Consider the following 21,468-nt stretch of genomic DNA (forward strand, 5'->3'; position numbering starts at 1 on the left):
GGACTTTGTTCGAAACATTGTATTCGCCACCCACAAAGAGAAAGGACGACAAGTTCCTGTTCAGCTCCCGCAAATTGGTGTCGAGAACATCCCCAACAGAACTCTTCATTTCACAATTTACCATTTCACAGAGGAAGGATTGTTTCCTGAACCCTTGTGACAGTTACCCTTGCAATGAGTTGGTTATACCATTGTCTATTAACCAGTATTTCGCAAAAAAAAATGCATATCCTATCATATCTCTAAAGATTTTTTTTGATTTTGCGAAAAAAAAAATCATTTGAAATAACTAATCAAAAAAAATATTTTCATTACCGATAATGATTTATATCTAACGTTTATCTAGACGATGAGAATATTTTTTGTTCCTTTATTTTGACAAGCAATATAAGCATTCATTTTTTGAAAAATAATATCACTTATTTTCTTGAAACAAACGAACCCTAAATCCATAAAATAGCTTCCAACAAAGAGGTGAAGTCGCCCAGAAACAGCCACAACTGGATTGGATTATCTGCCAGATAAATTACAGGTAAGTAGTCTAGGCAGTAACGAGCCCAGTAACACCTCAGTTACATCAGAAGACATTGTACAGACATCGTCTACTTATGATGAGTTCCAACGAAAGCGGAAGCTTGAAAGAAGACCATCTTCAATTTCAGATTAAGGCCATATTTCAATTTGTTTTAGCTTTTGAAGGAAGAACAGATAAAGAGCAAAACTCCACAGAACTCAAAATTTCCATCTCCGCACATGCTATATTTAATTCATGACTCGAGTTTAACGCTGGGATCGGAGATGAGGAGCCTCAGACAACATATCGGTAAGTGACGTATCGCCCTGCCGTTTCACTCGGCCTTATTATCTTCACAACCTGTCCACGCTTCAGGCCATAGTAGCGCGCAACCGGATCAGTGACTTGGATACGCGGTAGCTGAACTCGATCACCCAGGAAACAAACCAATGAGAAACAACTAGATGTAAATATCCACTGAAATAGTAACATGAAATACTATGAAACTCATTCGCAGCACTGACAATCCCCTATTAAAAATAAGAGAAGCAGGTCTGTAGAGAACAGGGCAGTAACATGAAGCAACCAAAAGAGAAATTCTTTCCGCTTGAAAGACTAGCAAAAAATGCCAAATGGCAATGACAGTACCCCCGGAAGAGGTTAATGTTGAGTGGGATATGCCCTGCAACATTTAAATGCCTCTTGTCTGCATCAATAAATCCATCATCTTACAAGGCTCTTCTCTACCATAACCCAAACATGTTTGGCTAGGATTTAAGATTGAGTCCCAAAAACATGAAGCGAAAGACATTGATACAAAGAGAGCAGATATTATGCTCTTATTGTTGTGCAGTATTTCCCAATTAATCCATTGTATAAATTCCTGTGGGTGCATACCATGCACAGGTATGCATCACAAGAGTTGCATCCAGATGAAGCATGCAAACACCAAATTCTGTCAGACACTAACCTGTGTTTCTTTCACTGTATATCTCTGCAGCAAAGTCTTCTTTTCCTCGTTATTAAGCACTTGATGCTCAGGAACGAGTACATGCTCTTTGATATTGACTAGCAACTCTGCCTCCTGCACCGTAGTAACATAAAATACTCAATGAAACAATAGACTGTTGATTCAGGAAGCTAAACACAAATTCATGATAAAGGAACAATAGGCTTGAAGTTACACTGCATTATGCTGCCTCAAAAAGCACTTGTTAGGATCCAACTAGACGAAAATAGTGCTGTATTATCAATTGGAAGGAAAGATCAAGCAAACACCTACTAACACCATAAAACAGAAAGCAATTCTTTATCAAAGAATTCCAGATTCAATCATCTCAGAACCATGACAACTTGCCAAATAAGGTGGCTTTACATCCACCATAAACAATAAACAGCCGAAATGCTTGCTATATCCCGCAGTTGATGGTTTTGGAAAATTCACTACATGCAGCTGATTAACACAGCTTAGGAAAAAATTCGCCTGAGGTTCAACCGTATGTTCCTCACACAGAAAGTTCAGGTGGCATGACCTCAGACTACTACACAAGCTAATGTATTCTTGCCTGTCCGTTTTACTACACCCACAGATCATTCACTTCATGAAAGAACATCAACTTCCAAAAGAAGCTTCCATAAGCATGCCCGATGATGTGTGGAAACCAGACTTCAAAAAAGCGATCTTCATTAATGTGGCATGCTGAAATTTCCTTGCTCGCTTCATCAAGCAATAACAAAGACAAGAAAAGATTGGCCAATCCTTAAAGTCACATCATCTAGTGAGCACTTGATTCTCAAGAACATAGGGGTGGCAAATAATAAGGACCCATAACTCTGTGTTAACCATCATCCAGCATTGCCCAATGAGGTTTGAAACGCGATGCAACCTGTGTTTTTCGTTATGGCCAAAAACTACTTGTGTCTATTCAATTCGATAACGAGAACATATTTTTTTTTCCAACATAAAACAGGCGAATGGCAGCAGAAGCAAAATTAGTTGACTCTACCTGGAAAACTTCCAAGTGGAACTTCGTTGATATCTCGCTAATGCAAGTCCGAGCAAACGGAGTCAAATTCTGCTGCACAACCAATATTGCTCGGAACACATTCTCAGACTTCATGCGGTTCGTGTACGTCTTCATAGTCTTCACCCCGACCTTCGCCTCTTCAGGAAAGAACACATAAATCTGCGCAAAATCAAACCCTTGCTGACATCGGACGCGATACGAGAAGGCGGCCGGAAAACACTCAAAACCTATTAGCAGACAAGCGCAAGGCGAATCGTCGCGGTTACCTGATCATTGGTATCGCTGCGCTTAGCTTTGTTGATGACGAGGTCCTCCCTCTTCATGTTCTCGCCGAACTTGTCGATGAACTGGAACCGAGTCATGTTGATTTCGTAGTCGGCGACGAGGTAGCCCCGATCCCGGAGCATCTGCATCACCGTCTTCCGGATTCGATGGAGGCGAGTGATCTCCTCCTCCGCCAGAGTCATCTTTGAAATTCAGTAGGCCACCGACCGGAGGTGGAAAACCCTAATCAAGCGACGAAGCAAGAACGTTGGGAGGAGGCAGATGAGCTCTCGCTCGCTTCGCAGCTCCGAGGATGGAAGAGGGAGCAAGAAGACGACGCCCGCAGTCGGAAACGAGAAGTTGACTTGGCATTTGAAGAGCCTGCAAATATGAAGAGAGTTTGGGCCGACAGACGGAAAGCCCAAAGGCTGTTTTACACAGTGATCAAAGCCCATAAACCCAGGAAAAAACTTTCCTTGGATAATTATTTATACCTGTTCAAAGAATTAGAAAATAAAAAATATTTTATCATCGCCAGCAATTTATGTCTAATTATTTCCGATAAATTTCTCTTTTTCATTCGTTTATTTTTTTCGCAAAACAAACACATCCTAAATATTTAGATTTTTGCAATAAAATTTAAAGGTTATTCGTCAATTTCCTAATCTCGATTACTACAACACACACACACACACACACATATATATATATATATATATATAAAGAGGAGAGAGTGTGTCAATAACTAATCGGGGCGACAAGCAGCCACTTGTGCACTCGAGAAATAAATGGGACAACGAAGCTAGAGGTTTGGACAATATCCACATTATGGAATCATGAGACAACGACGATGAACCAACTCCGAACAGCAAAACATAAGAGTTGAAAGATTGCGATCCCAAGCTCGCGACACGAACATGCTTGAGAATTTCATCCCAAAGTCCGAGAGCGACTTCTACTTGGGCACGCCGATTTAATCAACAAACAAGCTACGGTCGCTCGAGGACGAATCATGCCGCTTTGGCTTCGCTCGACGCAACTCCTCCCCGAGCACGCCGATTTGATCAACAAACAAGTTACGGTCGCTCGAGGGCGACTTGTGCTGCGTCGGCTTTGCTCGAGGCGACGACGCCGCGAAGCAAGGCCACAACTCGTTTCAGAACCATTGCTCATGGTGTTTAGGATCTTGATTGAGATTTTGACTTTAATTAATTGGACTTTTTCATACATGAGATCAACACAGGATTTTTTATTTTTATTTATAAAAAAGGAACTTCAAATTTTTATTTGGATGAAAAAAAAGCCCTTATTTGAAAAAATAATAACATTCCGAGTCTTTATTTGATTTGTTTTTTTATATTTTTGATAATTAATTTCCCCGATGACTCCTCCAACCGGAGACCCGTCTCCAAAATTCCAGGGAGCAAGCACGACGAAACCCTCGTCATCGAGACTTCTCCAGACTAGCCACGTGTGCATTTTGCTACGTGGCGTCTTATCATTGGGCAAAGGCTCCTCCACTTTTACAAGTGGCCCCCACCGGAAATCATTTATATATATACATATACATATACATGCCCTCTCCTCCTTGGCCGTTGCGTTTTACTCGTCCCACAAAGCACAGAAAATATTTGAAGGACGCGAAAAGGAAAAAAAGAAGAAAGAAAATTGCTCTCCTCAGTCGTCTTCTGGAGAATGCAATACATGCTCGACTGGTTCGATCACTCTTCTTCTCGATCTTGATTCAGTCGCATCGCGCAAGAATTTGGGATTCAATTTTGCAAGTACGCAATCTGGTTTCTTCGATTCGTCTCACCCTCGCCGACAAATCGCTTGTTTTTTTTTTTTTTCTTCTGCTTGTGTTTTGACAGAGGGAAGCTGTAGTTGCTGCACTCGGGACCGAAGATGAAGCCGGTGCTGATCGGGTTCGTGTTGTGCTTCGTCGTCCTCTCGCTGGCTCCCGCTCCTGCTCGATCTGCGGTTTCGAGCGTGGATCTAGGCTCGGAATGGGTCAAAGTCGCCGTCGTCAACATTAGGCCCGGGCAGAGCCCGATCACCGTCGCCATTAACGAGATGTCGAAGCGGAAGTCGCCCGCCCTAGTGGCGTTCCAGCCCGGCGCGCGGTTGCTCGGCGAGGAGGCCGCGGGTTTGGTCGCCCGGTACCCGGACAAGGTGTTTTCCCAGGTTAGAGACTTGCTGGGGAAACCCCTTGATTACGCCAAGAGGGTTATGGACTCGATGTACTTGCCATTTAGCGTCGTGGAGGATTCGAGAGGGGCGGTGAGCTTTAGGATTCATGACGGCGAGGCGGAGGCTGTTTATTCGGTTGAGGAATTGTTGGCTATGATTTTGGGATATGCGGCCAGATTGGCTGAGTTCCATTCCAAAGTGCCGATCAAAGATGCGGTGATTTCAGTGCCGCCTTACTTTGGGCAGGCAGAGCGCAAGGGGTTGCTTCAGGCAGCTCAGTTGGCGGGAATCAATGTCCTGTCGTTGGTGCACGAACACTCTGGTGCAGCATTGCAGTATGGAATCGATAAGGATTTCTCGAATGGCTCGAGGAATGTTCTATTTTACGATATGGGGTCTAGCAGTACTTATGCAGCATTGGTGTATTTCTCTGCTTATAGTACTAAGGAGTTCGGGAAGACTGTTTCAGTCAACCAGTTTCAGGTAAAATGACTTGTCTGTAGAGAATCTAGCTTAATTTATTTAGCTCATGGGATCAGCCGTATGCATATGTTTGCCTATTCTACTGATGCTTTAACTGAGCTGCTATTTATGGTATCTGGCACCAAACATACCTTACTACTAGAATGGCTAATAGAACAGCAAAGAAAATGGTCACACCATGGAAAAGGTTAGAATGTCTGGCTGGGTTACAAAAGGTACAGTTGGGAAATTGTGGAATTGTAGGAAGAGCTTGCATGGAATGGAAGCCATGTGAAGATGCCACGTGAAGGAAATCTGCGCTTCATAAGAAATCTAGACAACATGCTCTTGGAATGTTGACAATGAGAGTGGTGCATCCAGGCACCAGTAGATTTGATCGATTTGAAGTTGCTCTAACGCACTTTCTGCATGTATGCAATCTATTATAACTCTGTCAAATCTTTAGAAAAGAAGGAACCTGCTCATAAGGAGAAATTAATGGTTCGACTATGGAGGTCTGTTTCCTGTCCAAATGCTGACCACAGACCCTAGGAGTGTATATTCTGTGTTCGTGTTTAAATGGCAATTAATTCTAGGAGGAAATTTTTTGTTTAACGATAAACGAGTTTCATTAAGAAGGTACTAAGGGGGTTCCGCCCCAATCCAAAATGGCTTCAGAAGAAGTTTTGGGTCATCAACATTGTTTAAGTGCCGATGGATGGACGTCACCCAAATTGTTTTGTCTACATTGCTTAGGTTTGCCAACTACATACTTTTCTGTCATTGCTAGTCTTTGCAAGTAATGTGGCTTTATGCCTACCAAAACTATGCATATATATCCTCCGTTCGTCACCCTCATATTCGTGTTCACTAACTCTTGCTAGCAGTTGGGATCTCTCTCTCTCTCTCTCTCTCTCCCCCCACACATGCGCACACTTTCTCTTTGACACTCACTCCATTCACCATGTGCGTTGCATAGTTTTCACTTCCTAAGTATGATAACAACTCTTAAGGTGCCTGCAGGTCAAGGATGTTAGATGGAATGCTGAACTTGGAGGTCAAAATATGGAACTAAGGCTGGTGGAGTACTTTGCAGATGAATTCAACAAACAAGTTGGAAATGGGGTTGATGTGCGAAAATCCCCTAAGGCAATGGCTAAATTAAAAAAACAGGTCAAACGCACAAAGGAAATTCTGAGTGCAAACACAATGGCTCCAATATCAGTTGAATCCTTGTATGATGATCGGGACTTCAGGTTGGTGAAGCATTAATCACATAAGCTTTTGTGTGCAAAATTTTGTCCACATGCATGAGGTTTCCGTGATTGGCGTTTGCCCTGTCAATTATTACATGTCTTTATGGAGGAGATAAATTGTGTGCCTTTCATTTTGCCATTATGAGTTGTTTCCTATTGTCTCACATAAATTATAACTTCTCAAAGTAGGAGATTGGATAATGAGCAAGACTTGTCAAACTAAAAGCCAGTCTTTTGCCACTGCTTGTCTTTCTGCTACATTTCACTCTTGAGAGAGCTGCAAGCTCTTTTCCGATAATTATATTAAGGTCCATCTCCAGTGCTAATTAACCTAAATAACATTCCTTATATCCTTTTCTACATTGTAGTGACAGCAGTGTTAGGTTCCTTTCACATGGTATTCGGAAATGTAGGAGCTACATAATAGTGCTCAGTTAGAGCTTCGCCCTGTCAAATTGCAATATGGTATTTGTCGTGATTTACTATAGCAATCCTGGACCATTATACATTGTATTAATGGCAACCGAGCTTTTGCTTTTTGATGGTGATTGGCGACAGGGATCCTTTTAGGCCACCATGCTGTGGCATGTGCCATGTTCTGCCTATTATCTTAATGCTTGAGATCTAATTTCAAGGTAGTAACCTGTGTTTTTTTGGGTCTTGTACCATGATATATAAACTTGTGAAATGATAGTAAATCAGTCGAATCTGTAATTTATTATGTATCCAGTTATATTCCTTCAGAGCCTAACATGTAACTATGAAGAAGTTACTGGAAATCAGTATGAATGATCACAATGAATGCTCATTATGTTCCAAAAATGAACATAAAAGGAGTCTGTTCTATGTTCTACCAGCTTGACAAGGAGGCGGGGAGGCCTTTTCCCTATTCCAGTTTTGCAATATGAATGAATGGAACTTCTGTTGGGAAGAGCAACATGGCAGACTAGTTTATTCTATATAGTTTGTGCAAAACTAGACTAGGTTGTCTGAATCTGAATTTTATTAAAACTCGAGAGTGTAAATTAAGATTAAAACACTAATGCACGATTTGTTTTTCCTGTAGGAGTACTATAACCCGTGAGAAGTTTGAAGAGCTGTGTGCAGATTTGTGGGAGAAAGCTCTTCTACCAGTAAAAGAAGTCCTTGAGAACACTGGTATGAAGGCAGATGAAATTTATGCGGTGGAGTTGATAGGAGGTGCGACTAGAGTGCCAAAGTTGCAGGTTTGTTCTTTCTTTCTGAGGGAAACATTTGTTATCAGTCTGTTCCTTGATTTCATGAATTTTTCTAGAGCAGTAGCCATGATATGTCAAAATAGAGATAGAGGAAGAATTTGGCATTGAGATTCAGCCGCAGGAGCACCCCAAGTTCTAGTAATTTCCACTTCCCGTGGCCAATGATGGTGCCTGTGGATTGGTGTGTGATTTCTAACGTACTTTATTGGGCATTTATGAAATAGATGTTCTCTTGCCTCCTGCAAAAATAGTGTATTTGAACAAAAAAATAAAAAAACAATTATAATATGACTAGGTAATGTTGAATTGTAATTTCTTCATTTGGACAGTTCCCGAATGGGCCAAGTTTGATGTTCACTGTCTGTTTTCAGTGTCAATCTCACTCGTAAGGATGCTAGAATAACAGCTATAGGTTTTTGCATGGACTGTAGAAGCTTTTCCCTTCTCCCCCACCTTACTTCACAAAAGAAAGGAAAGAAAAAGAAAACGCCAGATCAAAATCTCACCTCTTAGTGTTTATGATCTCTCTTGCAAAGATACACTACGGTAATAGCTATGTGTACCATTTCTGCTTAAACTGTGTGGAATCCCTCTCCCATGTACCTAGTGAAAAGAAAGAAGAAAAATTAAAGTGCACGACTCAGCATCAACGTTTCACCCCAGTTGTGTATATATCTTATGAATCTAGCCCCCCCTTTGTTTTAGCTTTTTTAAGCAAGATGGTTACTTGGCGATTATCCGCCAGAACTTGACATTCTTTTAACTTTTAAAACCATACAGAAACTATATGTTTCTAAATGATCATGGTTGATTCTGGTGCTTTGCGTGAAATTGTGGAGCATCACGATATAGTAAAAAGAAGAACTTATTCCAAATATAAGGTTTGTGCATCAGTACAAATTATACCAAGTAGGGTTGTAATCTGTGCATGGCTATGTTATAGATGACAAAATTTGTCCTCATTTCGTTTTACTTCAATAGTGAAGGGAATCCTTATCTTTGTCTTTACTTAGTAAATTATTTTCATTCAGCTGATTATAGTTTTGGTCTTAAGTTTGGATTAACTGTCTTCTATTCTTGCTTAGTTGAAAGAGGATGATTTTGATGAGGATACCTTTTTGACTCACAACAGGCTAAACTGCAAGAATTTCTTGGAAGGAAAGAGCTAGATAAACATCTGGATGCTGATGAAGCTGTAGTTCTTGGTGCAGCGTTATATGCCGCCAATTTAAGTGATGGAATCAAGTTGAATAGGAAGCTAGGAATGATTGATGGTTCTCCTTATGGGTATGTTGTTGAATTAGAAGGTCCTGATCTTATTAAAGACAACAACACACGACAGTTACTTGTGCCCCGGATGAAAAAGCTTCCCAGTAAGGTATATTAAATATTGAAACTTTCTCTGAGGGAATTGATGATGATAAAGAATTACCTAATATCCATCTTATGTTCCTTGTCATTTGCTTATTATCATTGTTATCCAACAGATGTACAGGTCGATTGCCCACAGCAAAGATTTTGAGGTTTCGCTTGCTTATGAGAGTAAAGATCTTTTACCTCCTGGTGCTGTCTCTCCTGTGTTTGCTCGATATGCAGTGTCTGGGCTTTCAGATGCATTTGAGAAGTAAGAGTTATTGATAATTGTTTAGATGGTTCTATCTGTGAACATCTCTGTGGCAAATTTTTGCCTCCATGAACTAGTTTCAATGAACTCTGACATGGTTGCATTAATTGTTAATTTTTTCCAGATATTCAGGTAGAAACTTATCTTCACCAATAAAAGCAAATCTGCATTTCTCTCTTAGTAGAAGTGGGGTTCTCTTGTTGGAACGGGCCGAAGCTGTTGTTGAAATAGCAGAGTGGATTGAAGTTCCTAAAAAGAAACCGACCTTGGAGAACTCCACTAATGCTTCCCAGAATGTATCAGTTGAAGCTAGTTCTAACAACACTGCTGAAGAAAGCATGGAGAAGACACAGCTTGATGATGATGGAAATAACAAAACTACCTCTAGTGAAGTAGAACAGGGGTCTGCAGATTTGGGTACGGAAAAAAAATTGAAAAAGCGTACATACAGGGTTCCGCTGAAGGTAAAAAATACGTTTCTGCTAGTGAAGTTTCTTTTGCATGACTTTTGTTTCTTTTGAACATTATTCAGTCACAATTTTGCTTGGTTCCAGATAATTGACAAGACATTGGGACCTGGGATATCTCTGCCTGAAGAATCTTTTCTTGAAGCAAAGAACAAACTAGAGGCACTTGACAAGAAGGATGCAGAGAGGAGAAGAACTGCCGAGTTGAAAAACAATTTGGAAGGGTATATTTACGCCACAAAGGAAAAAGTAAGAATCTTGATTTTGAAAGTTTGAATGATCTATGAATAATTCTCTCCTTCTCTAAGCCCATTGAGATGCTCATGGTCGTCTGCTTCTGTCAATAATTTGAGAGTTAATTATCTGATCTCCCGTACTCTCTGGATTTGGTCTGATATTGTACTGCTGGAGGACATGTTTTTGACTTTCAAATCATCTTCATGTCCATATTTCTGAGGTCTATTGCTTCTTTGTCTGCATTTGTCTCTTTCCTCCACTTGCCGTACCGTCTGTTATGCTAACTACTTTTGCTAATCGTATTGCTCACAGATTGAGACATCTGAGGAACTTGAAAAGGTTTCTACTGGTGATGAACGCCAATCTTTCATTGCAAAGCTTGATGAGGTTATCCTCTCTCTCTCTCTCTCTCTCTGCGCGTGCCCGCCGCTTAGACAAATACAATGTAACCTCGGATTTAGTTAATTATTTGGGCTATTGTTTCAGGTGCAAGAATGGCTTTACATGGATGGTGAAGATGGTACTGCGACAGAGTTTGAGGAACGTCTGAATTCGCTAAAAGCAATTGGTGATCCAATTTTTTTCAGGTTGGTTTTATCCTCAGAAAAGAAGATGACTTTTGACTGATGAAATATCTGGATCAGTTCTCTTTCTGTTGTCATTTTCTTATTTAGCTTGAATATATACTTTAACCACCAAATTTGGTCCTTATAGATTGAAAGAACTTACAGAACGGCCAACAGCAGTGGGGCATGCTCGAACTTACCTGGATCAACTGCAAAAGGTATGTATGGTTACTGTGAAATGAAAGTAGATGACACTCTTATTGGGAATAATCTTCTTCCTTATTTTCTATTTCCCCAATATTAATCTTGATTCCTATATTTTCAAGCCTATATTTATCGATGACCAATATCCTAATATGATGAGTGGCAAGATTTAGCCTGTTTGTCCCTTCAAAAATAGATAGGTTGTCAACTCAAATATCTACTTTTAGCTTGTTGTATACCTTCTTAGGTGTTGGTGCATTTTCCTTTACGACTTAGAAATGACCAAGTGATTATGTCCATTTGACTTCTCTCATGCTCGTTTAAATGTAATATCAACAAGCTTAATTATGTTTAGAAGTATCAGTTTGGCAACACTTCTTGCATATCAACTGTTAATCGACAACATCAGGCATGACCAAATAGCGTCTTATTTGCTTCAGGGCTATGCATTTTTTTTTCCCTCTCCCTTTGGCATCTGGTAGAAATATGAATTAGTGGCTAAATTTACCCAAACTGATGTGAATCAACATAAGCTATAACTTAACAAAATCTCTTGTTCTTCAAAGATGAACTTTGAAGAATAGATGCATATGTGTGCTATCGGTCTAATCTTGTTCACTGAATGTAGCGAACATTTATTTATTTGCAAATTGATGCACTTTGGGCATTGTATGACCAATTTTCTGTCAAAATGCCAAGTAGCTGCCTATGGTACTGTCGGTGATGACATTCGAGGCTGCCACTTTGAAACTTTCTTTGAAAACAATGGAAGTTGGACAAATTGTATCACTTGCGAGCAAGTACGGACAAAATGTATCACTTGCGAGCAAGTAAAAGTTGCATACTTGATGAATTGAATCAAAGTTCAAAGGTCGGAAGTGCAAGTTACTCCAAACTTCTGTAACCAGCTATGGAACCTCAACACAAGATGTTTTGCTACGATTGGTTTCTGAGCTTTTAGCATCTTCTTAAGTCTTAAAAAATTACTGTACAGACAAGGGATTTTGAATTGGTGATAAAAGCCTATTTGTCTATGGCATGCGTCGGTTATAGAACAGCAAAATTTTATTGCTGAAAATTTGAAATGGTGCCAATTCTAGGAGCAAATGCATTGCCTCTTGAACCATATTGCAATATGGAATTGCTTGAACCACCTGTACTGAGACTTAGTTTACTTTTTCCCTTTTGAGCCAATGAAGTATTTTATAGATTGTGCTGTTTGATAGGATCTTAGAGTTCAACTTCATTCACTTCCTGATTCAGGATTGATTCAGGCACTAACTAATGCATGGAACAACTTATGCATAAAAAAAAAAATGAAACAATGCTAGTTTCATGGGACTGCAGTAGATTGGAATTTTGTGTTTGTGGCTTATGCATGATTAAACATTACAAGTACATTAGAAGCTATATTTTCTTTTTTTTGCCAATGTTAAGTAGTTGAAGAGTACAAGAGGCAATCATGATTCTGGTGAAACTCTTTCGAGTTAGGCAGTTGGAATGTTGGGATGAGTTATTCTCTAGAAAGTTAAGGCAAGCTTTTTCAACGTACTGAATCTCCAAGGGATAAGGAAAGGAGCCTCTTTTCCTCTTAGAAACAGAGGTGGCATATCATAATACATTGCCGGCAGTTCCACTTGCAATTCCTCTCCAGTCTCCACCAACTTTAATTTTTCGTGTTATCTTTGTCCACCCATACTTTTCAATGGGCTTTGCAAATTAACCTGGATACTCTACAAATGTTCTCAGAATCATGAGTTTCATTTATGGTTATCTTAAGTTTCATAAATGGTTAGAACTGACCTCAATAGTTCACCTCAATAGTTCACTAGAAACATAGCAATTTATTTTAAAATTTTTCTTTATCTTCTGATTGCTATGCTTTTGACTGCTCTTACATTGTTGTTTTGGTTCTCAGATTGCACAGGATTGGGAAACCAAAAAGTCGTGGCTTCCTAGAGAGAGAATTGATGAGGTTCGCTATCATCTCATTTCTGCATAGGACTGTCTTCAGGTTATTTTGATGATTTCAAGTGAGCTTCTTTTGAAGGCAAATATAAATGTCTGTCGTACAGGTTCTGAAAGAGGCGAACAATTTAAAATTTTGGTTGGATGAGAAGGAGACTGAACAGAAGTGAGTTTTACCCTATTTATATATTTTCCTTGGGTTTTTCACCTCAACTCGTTTTTGAATCTCCTAGTCTGTGGCCCACCTGATATTTGCTGCAATGAAATGAGCCAATTTTACATTTTTGTTTTGTTTAGTATCTTTTGAGTGTAAGTTTGAAGTTATGTAATTGCCCGTGTAAACAAGACCAATAAAAAACTACTAAATCAAAGAGGCATGATGCATAAATGGTTTTTTTCTGTTGGGGTTAGATATAGTAATGTAGGTATGAAAGAAGCCTCCTTTTTTGCTACTCTTTGGAGCTATGTTGCCCTTATACGACTTCGGAAGAATATAGAAGTATGAATCACCTTTTGGAGTTGCCCTTGAGTAGCGTATACTGTTTAAGCAATCGGACGGTGACTGTATAGACGAGGCCAAAGTATAACTCCTATGGCTCATAGCTGGCATGCTCCCCATGGCTGATGACAATAGAACATTGATCTCTGGCAAGTATGGTTGCGACCTATTTCTGGCCCTCTCTGCTTCTCCAAGTCAGGGCCGGGGTTGTCAGTGTCTTGGTCTTCTGAACTAGTCATTAGCATTGGCTAATTGATGGAAATTTGTTCTTTCTCTCTCTCTCTCTCTCTCTCTCTCATGTGCCAGCCGCAGACACTGTTGCTTTCAACACTGTTGCTTTCAACTCGATGCTGATTGATAAAGTTGTTTTTCAACTGGCAAGAAGATTCAATCATCTGGCTGTAGCTTAGCAGGCCCAATTCTTTTTGTTGATTTTGTAGCCAATTTATATCTGTTTAATGCTTGCCAAACATTGAATTAGATAGTATTGGCCATATTCACTATTGTGTTCTATCATTCTCCAAAAGGAGGGATAGGATATACACACTCCAGGAAATTTTCATATCTAATACTGCCCTGTCCTGCCTTCTAACCTGTCCTAATGCAGATGAAATATTTCCACGTCTACGAGGTTCAATTGAAAATGATAATTTTCAATGCGATATATGCAAGTAGCTCAATGTTGTATAGCTAAACCCTGGAGATTGTTGGGGTTTATGTTTATATGTGTGAAGCCGTGTGTGATAGTTGGTCCAATAAGAAATTTCCTTCTCGTTGTGGGGCCTATTTTTCTCTTCACATAGTTGACTGAGGTTCCTTTACTGCACATGCCCTCAGGTTGTAGGATATGCACACTTGACGTTTTCATGAATTATACATCTTGACATTAATTGTAGTTCCCCCTTTCCTTTAAGCATAGTTCAATGAAATATTACGGCCACTATAGCAACTTCATATATTTTCTGCTATATGATCATGTTTCTTTTTGCTATTATCAATCTTTGTAGGACTGCTGGGTTTTCCAAACCTGCATTTACATCTGAAGAAGTATATAGAAAGGTTTTCGGTTTGCAAGATAAGGTACTCTTGTCCCGAAGTTTCCACATTTTTAAATGTACTCTCGTAACTATGTAAGAATTACTAGCTGTATTGATTCTATGCTGCTATTTGTCTAGGTTTCAATTGTAGATAGAATTCCGAAGCCAAAGCCTAAAATAGAGAAGCCGGCAGAGAGTAAAACTGAGAGCACGGGTTCATCCGGTGCAGCTTCTGAGGAAGTACCCTCTGCAGACGACCAGTCAACAGAGGCTCCAGATGGCACAGCCGAAGAAAATGCTGAACAGGACAGAGTGGACGAGCCAGAATCGAAGCTTCATGATGAGTTATGATGACTCAGTGCGGAAGCCATTTTTGTCATTGCACAAGACAGGAGGGTTAGAGGAGAATCGAGGATAGGAAGATTCGATGGGAGATCTACTTCAAGCGAACCTTAATACATCAAGACAGAGAAGGGTCGGCTTTAATATTGATAATGAATTGAGATGCACGCATAGCTTTTCTTCAGGAACTTAGCTTCCCGTCTGGTTCGCTTTAGCCGTATAATTTGTCTTCCCTGAAGGGAATCATCGATCCGTTTCATGTTTGACAATTTTGTAGTAACTACGTATAGATGCTTACAGGGTAGTCCCAGGGAGAAATTTTTACTGTTAGTCTGATATGGATCTTGTATCATTAAGTTATACCCTTGCGATACTACTAAATTTCTATCACAGGCACGAGATTCACTTCTAGTTTATCGCCATTTGTGTAGTGTCGGCGCGGCTGGTCGTCTTGAACCACTCACCAATGAGTCGCTGAGCCTTTAATTATTGGTGTCAATTATCAATATTGATCAACTGTAGAGTTTTGAGTGTCTCGTCCTATATAATCAGTTGATAATATGTCTTCATCCATTGGTGCTGGTGTGTTTTATCTGACAGTAATTCATTCCCCGATTATCCTCCGAAGGGGAAAATGACCCTTTTCGGGCATCACTTTGAAGCTGCAGTCCTTGGATTAGCCATTCAACCTTTGGAATTGCTTATGATTGTAGGTGCAGCTGCAAAACCAATAGAAGAATGTAGAAACGGAAGTATTCTTCTTAGAAGTGATGCATAGAGAGTAGTGACTTCAAACTGGCCTAAGTCTCTTGAAGGTGGTATTCAAGAACCAACGGAGTGATCCCCTCCTCCCTCTTTGCTCGCTTTGAGCATATCAGAGTATGACTCAAATAGATTCAGTTACTTCGTTTTGACATATTTTCATGTAATATAAATCTATAAACCCACATCGGACATATTTTATAAAATATTTTCATATTTAATCCAATTTTGGAATACTCATATGTAAATTAAGGTAAGAGTATGGAAGCGAATCAAGTAAGGGCGAGAAAGAATGAAAAAGAGAGTTATAGAAACGTGTCCGGTCTAAGTAAATTCTAAATCTATTTACGACTCACTTAATACAAAATAACACATACAACAATTCAACCTCATATATGGGTTAAGAAATCAATTTATGAACCTAGTTTGATAGGTCTACTAATATGGAAAACCTCCGTAAGGAGCTCCAATAGATGGGTTAGGAATTAGAAAAATCATAAAAGGCTACCAAAAGTTTGTCTTCACCGATAGGTTATTTACCACCATAGGAGCTCGATTGCTTGCTAGAAAGTATAAATGCAAAGAACAAAACCGAATAGTAATTGACCCAACAGGTCGCTCTTTATCGATTTTTTTTTCTTTTATTTATCTATTTATTTGAAACGGGGTTAAAAAAGGGAGTACGATTAAATCTATTTAAGATCTTTCTGTAGTTGGGCTTAATTTTTGTAAACCAATTTCAACTTTTTTTTTAGCCTCTTTGAGGTAATAATTTTTCGTAAGTTTCTTAATATATATAATATAACCTTATCAACTAGTAAGAATGAGACTCTATGATGTATAAATAAGGATACTTTGAATTTCTCAACTATAACTTTGCCCGATGAGCTTGTAAATTTGGTCGTGACCGTTAGATTTGCACAAATCATTTTCTTTTGACTTCCCTATCTTTTTCTGCCCCTTAAGCTCATAAAATTAATTTGATTTAGTGTTTTTTTTCCTTAAGCATGATTAACGATGGCATTACAGAACTTCAATCATGTTGATTTGGAAAATATAATCATTGTCTAATCATCTTTACTGTAATCTCACATCTCTTATTTTTCAAGTTTAATATACGAAAGAATTTCAAAAAGTCAAAACGACAAAGGTGACATCACGCAAGATAACAAAGAAAACTATATTAAGCTATGTTATTCACGAAATAGACCCCTTTCCAGCAGGATTGGACCTTCGAGAATCGTAAGTAATATTATTTCGGATTCCAAATTTGTCCTAGAAAAGCACCGCTCAATAGAGTTATTTCTTGTCTTGATCAACCTTTTGGATTGAATTGAGCCAGTAGGGTCAACTAACTTTTGATTTGCTAACATTTCTCGTGGTACGAAAAGGAGACGGTCGAAGAGAAAATTGTCAAAAAAGGGTGAACAGGATGTCCTTCGAATGGGAGTATGATTGACGTGTGTTTGTTAACTTATTATTTGGATTAGACAAATGAAAACAACTTAAAGATGAACCCTTCTGGTCAACTTAGTCTCCAAGTACAAGATGGGGACAAAATTCATTTGATTGAGCCTAGCAAGTTGCATTCTAAACATATGTAACTTAGGTAGCTTGAAGATGATGACCATGAGTGATGCAATCTATTCATACTTTAAAGTAAATATCAAGATACACAATTTAGAGATATTATTGACATATAGGAGTACCTGCTTAAATGACACTTATTAACATGTTGCACATACAATGTAGCCATACAAAGTAAATATCAAAATGAGCAATTTAGAGATTTGACTATAGGAGTTGCAAATACATATTAACTTGATCCATGTAGCCCTAAGAAAGACAAATAATTTATGTCAAAACATTTAAACATTAAACAGCGCCTCTCATCTTGGAGTTTAAGCATAGTACTATCACAGAATTTTCAAAATTTCAGCATGTAAGTACGACCAATTCCACATTCTATGGGAGTTTGAGATTTCTACACCTACGTCCTTCATGTCAAGCTGGCTAATTTTGGATCCTTGCACTTGTTATCATAAGCTTGATTTTGTCTTAACCATGGCTGTAACCTTTGTGTGGGACTACCCCTAATCATGTCGATTTCATCGATAACTAATCGTAACTTTAAAGTAGAAGAAACAAGGACCAAATCCAATAATGAAGCGACCCCATATGCCGAAATCTGTCAATCATTTACTTCGTGATTAATCCTTGACATGGGAACTAAGATTACAGCATTTGCAATGGAAGTCTCTCGCGATTTCAAAAAATCATTTCATGATAAACTCGGCTGATTTCGCAAAATAATGAATCGGCCATGTCCAACAAAAGAGCTTTCGGATGCGCTTGATTCATTAAAAACTTCACGACAAATGAAAGTATCTTCAATAAAAACCATTTTCACCAAAAATGATTAGTTTTCATTTATTTGGTGGTTCAGGAAAAGTGATTTCCTTCTTATCAAAAGAAAATGCCGCTGTCCTTTGATATGAGCTTATTATTTTCAATCCATAGACAACAATTAAACCGATTAGCTTTGCATCGAAATTTTTCCAATCTGTATTTAAGTTGTGGTGATCGTAGGATGTTGGAGAACCTCCCTAGCAACAGCAGCAGATGTCATGAATCATGACTACACAGCAAAAAAAGTTCGTTGCAACCGTAGGATGAGGGCTTTGGTGACTTTGCTTCCACCACCGAATCGTGGAGGTCAACCAAATGTCGTAGTTAAGAGAGAAAGAGAGAACCAGTGTCACTGTCAGATTAGGTGAAACAGATAATTCCCTAATTGGGCCGCTTTAGAGATTATCCATTCATCTTTAATTTTGTTTTTATTTTGCAATTCCATTAGATTGTTCAATTGAGAGATTAATTTGGAGGGTTCGTGTATGCAAACAATCGCCTCTAGTTACGTCGAATCACATAAAAAAGAGCAAAGTCATCGGTTGCTCTTTTTGATCAAAGAGGAAATGAAAGTCGTTCCACGACATTTCTAGACGCGTGAATAAACGCCATATGTTCTAAGTTATGGAATTTCGCGTGATGATCCTCATGTGTTTACGAGAATTTATCGAGAAGTCGTTGGAAACCCTCTATTAATTGGAACTCCCCGTCTTTCATTTTGAAAGCATTTCTCAAAAGTGTTAACAGGGAACTTAGAAATTCGTCCTTCATAATCAAATCGTGTATCAGCGCAAATGATCCCATCTAAAAGTACACACCTCTCTCTCTCTCTCTCTCTCTCTCTCTCTCTCTCTCTCGAGTGTGTCACGATTGACGTACTGATGACGTCAAAAATGACAAATGATTGAGCAAAAGAAGAGCGATATTATTTTAAAAAATGGGGCCAACCGCCAATGATGTACATGCTATGATAATAGTGATGGGGCGAAATGATGACAACATGGACTCGTAGAGTAGTAGGGCCCCCTCAGTCCTGACAAAAGAGTTAATTTAACGAAAAGGCAAAAAGAAAAAGAAAAAAGAAAAATAAAAATAAAAATAAGTCGTTGGTGGTCGGTAAGGGGAATTGCGGTGGGCCCGGGGCTACGAACCAGCCGTACAGTCCAAAACCGGACGTCGCTTTCGTTTTAAATCCAAGGGTCGGCCCAGACATCTAGTCGTAGCCCCTACGTCCACAGCTATCCGACAAACCTTGGGCCTCTCTCTCTCTCTCTCTCTAGTTTTAGAAATTGTGACTGAAAAATATTATTTTAGGTATTTTTAAAATGGGCACGCGCGTAGGCTTTTTTTCAAAAATATGAAAAAAAAAATTAACTAATTTACATGTTTTTTCAAAATATTTACACATTTACGGCACGTGCGATTGCCGCACATCATATTTTTTTTATTTTCTTTTTCTTTTTATACAGCCGCACATCTTAAGTTTTTTTTTTTACCTTTTTTTCCTTTTTATATTTATAATAACGTTTATTTATAACGTTTATATTTATACAACTTTATAAAAATAAATTTTTTTTCTTTTTAAACCTTCTTTTTATGACGTAATTATTAATAGTTAATTTAAATTTTATTAAGACATATAATTAATAAATAATTTAATATTTATGTAATTAATTTGTTTAGTATGTGAATAATTAATTGATATAGATAAAATAATAGATAAAATTGTTAAAAAAAATAAAAAGCAAAATGCATAAAATAAATTGGTAAGATACATAAAGATGAAATATCCAGATTAAAGGAAAGTGCAATAGTAGATAACAATTCATGAATTGAGAAAAAATCCGACAAATAAATAGTATAATAATAGATAACAATCCACAACCCAAAAGTATCACTGATAATAATGTCATCCTCCTACGTGGCCTCCTCTTCTGCAGCCGGGTTGTCTCCTTCGCTCGGCAGGTTTAGTGTTGTACCGAGGATAAGGATGAGGTTCTGGATGAGTAGGAAGGGTAGATGATGAGGAATATCTTGTGATGGGAAGCGTGTCTGTGATGTGGATACATCATCAAAATGAGAAAATAATTTATGCTGAGACGGTACATATCTTACTGTAGAAGAATCTGGGTAAAAAGAATAGAAATCAAATGACATATCATGTCCATGGGAACTCTAAGAATCATCAAACGCTCCTCGAGTAGAGAAAATATTTTGAGTGGGAGTCTAGAACTGTCGATTGTCATGAAAGGCAAAAGCGGATCCCTCATAAAATTGGCTGGCAAATTGGCTGAACCTTGGAGTGAAATCTATTGTACTATTGAGGACCGTAAATCGTGATTGGGTATGATAGGCCACGGGATAGGGGACGATATCATCGGCTAGATGAGCTCGAGTGGTCCTCTAGGTCGACCGAACGGTCTCGGGTGGGTTACCCTCATGCTGCCCAATGGATGCTTCTGTGGGTAATGGTTGGGATGGTGGCATCATTGTAATCCCCTCTCTTCTCATTGTACGCAAATAACATTGCTCTCATTATCCTCTTTGTAGTCTGCGTGTTCTCGTGACATGTAACGGAACTTAATTATATGATTTGTTCCATGCCATTACCCTATTCATGAAATCAAAGTCAACAGAAGCTGTCAAATGCCAATAATTTATGTTACTAAAAAAATAATTAATAAAGTAAATTAAAAATATTTCATGAACTGCTGCACCCATTGCGCCTCCCTTGTAAGAAATCCATCTCCGTATTGGTCTACGGTACCACTCCATATATTCCGAATGATAGTAAAGTAATTTCGTTGCAAGAATATCAATGACAATATAGTTGTGACGATCATCCCATACATCAATCCATCGTATGTGGAAATTGACCAAATTCTTTTCGGATTGCCTTAAATCAGTATCATGAAAGGCTTTTGGATCACGGAGAGGAATATGTATTGGTTGCTGAATACCAAATTATCGAAGAACTCAATTTGGATAATGCCACTCAATTTGTGGAAACATATGAGTATGACACGAGCCCTCTAAATGTATTGTCCTTGCAAGCAGTAATCTGATAGAGTCCGGAGAATGGAATTGGTGTAGGGCTCCTAGGTAATATGTTATCGCATTAAAATGCATCAAATTAAAAGAATAAATTACAAAAAGAATTAATTTACAAACTAAAATTACATTGAATTCGTTGGTTGCTATCATTACTTACATTCTCGGATGCTATTCTATCAAATTGGTAGCGTGTATGTGGCAAAATATGAGTAGGGACCTCTGTTATTTGTCGGACTTGACTCCACCTGCATAAACAAAAAAAAAAACAGTTAAATATATTATAGGCATTGAAAAAAAATTTATGACCTAAGAACTGAAAAAGCAATAAATCACATATCAACTACCAAG

At 38.6% G+C, this 21,468-nt stretch overlaps 2 protein-coding genes across 2 annotated transcripts; one reads left to right on the forward strand and one right to left on the reverse strand.

Moving 5' to 3' along the window:
- Positions 1–480: 480 nt before the first annotated feature.
- LOC115729850 (DNA-directed RNA polymerases II and IV subunit 5A) lies at positions 481–3,161 on the reverse strand. The gene is made up of 4 exons (XM_030660480.2): positions 2,808–3,161; positions 2,521–2,700; positions 1,485–1,598; positions 481–934 (listed from the first exon to the last, which is right to left on the reverse strand). The coding sequence occupies exons 1-4, from the start codon at positions 3,006–3,008 to the stop codon at positions 809–811; spliced, it is 621 nt and encodes a 206-aa protein (XP_030516340.1). The 5' UTR covers positions 3,009–3,161; the 3' UTR covers positions 481–808.
- A 1,235-nt stretch (positions 3,162–4,396) lies between these two features.
- On the forward strand, positions 4,397–15,306 carry LOC115729848 (heat shock 70 kDa protein 17). The gene is made up of 15 exons (XM_030660477.2): positions 4,397–4,520; positions 4,677–5,478; positions 6,481–6,713; positions 7,780–7,939; positions 9,084–9,329; positions 9,439–9,575; positions 9,700–10,039; positions 10,130–10,291; positions 10,592–10,666; positions 10,766–10,866; positions 10,994–11,063; positions 12,968–13,024; positions 13,125–13,183; positions 14,524–14,596; positions 14,692–15,306. The coding sequence occupies exons 2-15, from the start codon at positions 4,711–4,713 to the stop codon at positions 14,902–14,904; spliced, it is 2,694 nt and encodes an 897-aa protein (XP_030516337.1). The 5' UTR covers positions 4,397–4,520; positions 4,677–4,710; the 3' UTR covers positions 14,905–15,306.
- Positions 15,307–21,468: the final 6,162 nt, after the last annotated feature.

The sequence above is a fragment of the Rhodamnia argentea genome, chromosome 4 (assembly GCF_020921035.1).
Source record: "Rhodamnia argentea isolate NSW1041297 chromosome 4, ASM2092103v1, whole genome shotgun sequence".
NCBI lineage: Eukaryota > Viridiplantae > Streptophyta > Magnoliopsida > Myrtales > Myrtaceae > Rhodamnia > Rhodamnia argentea.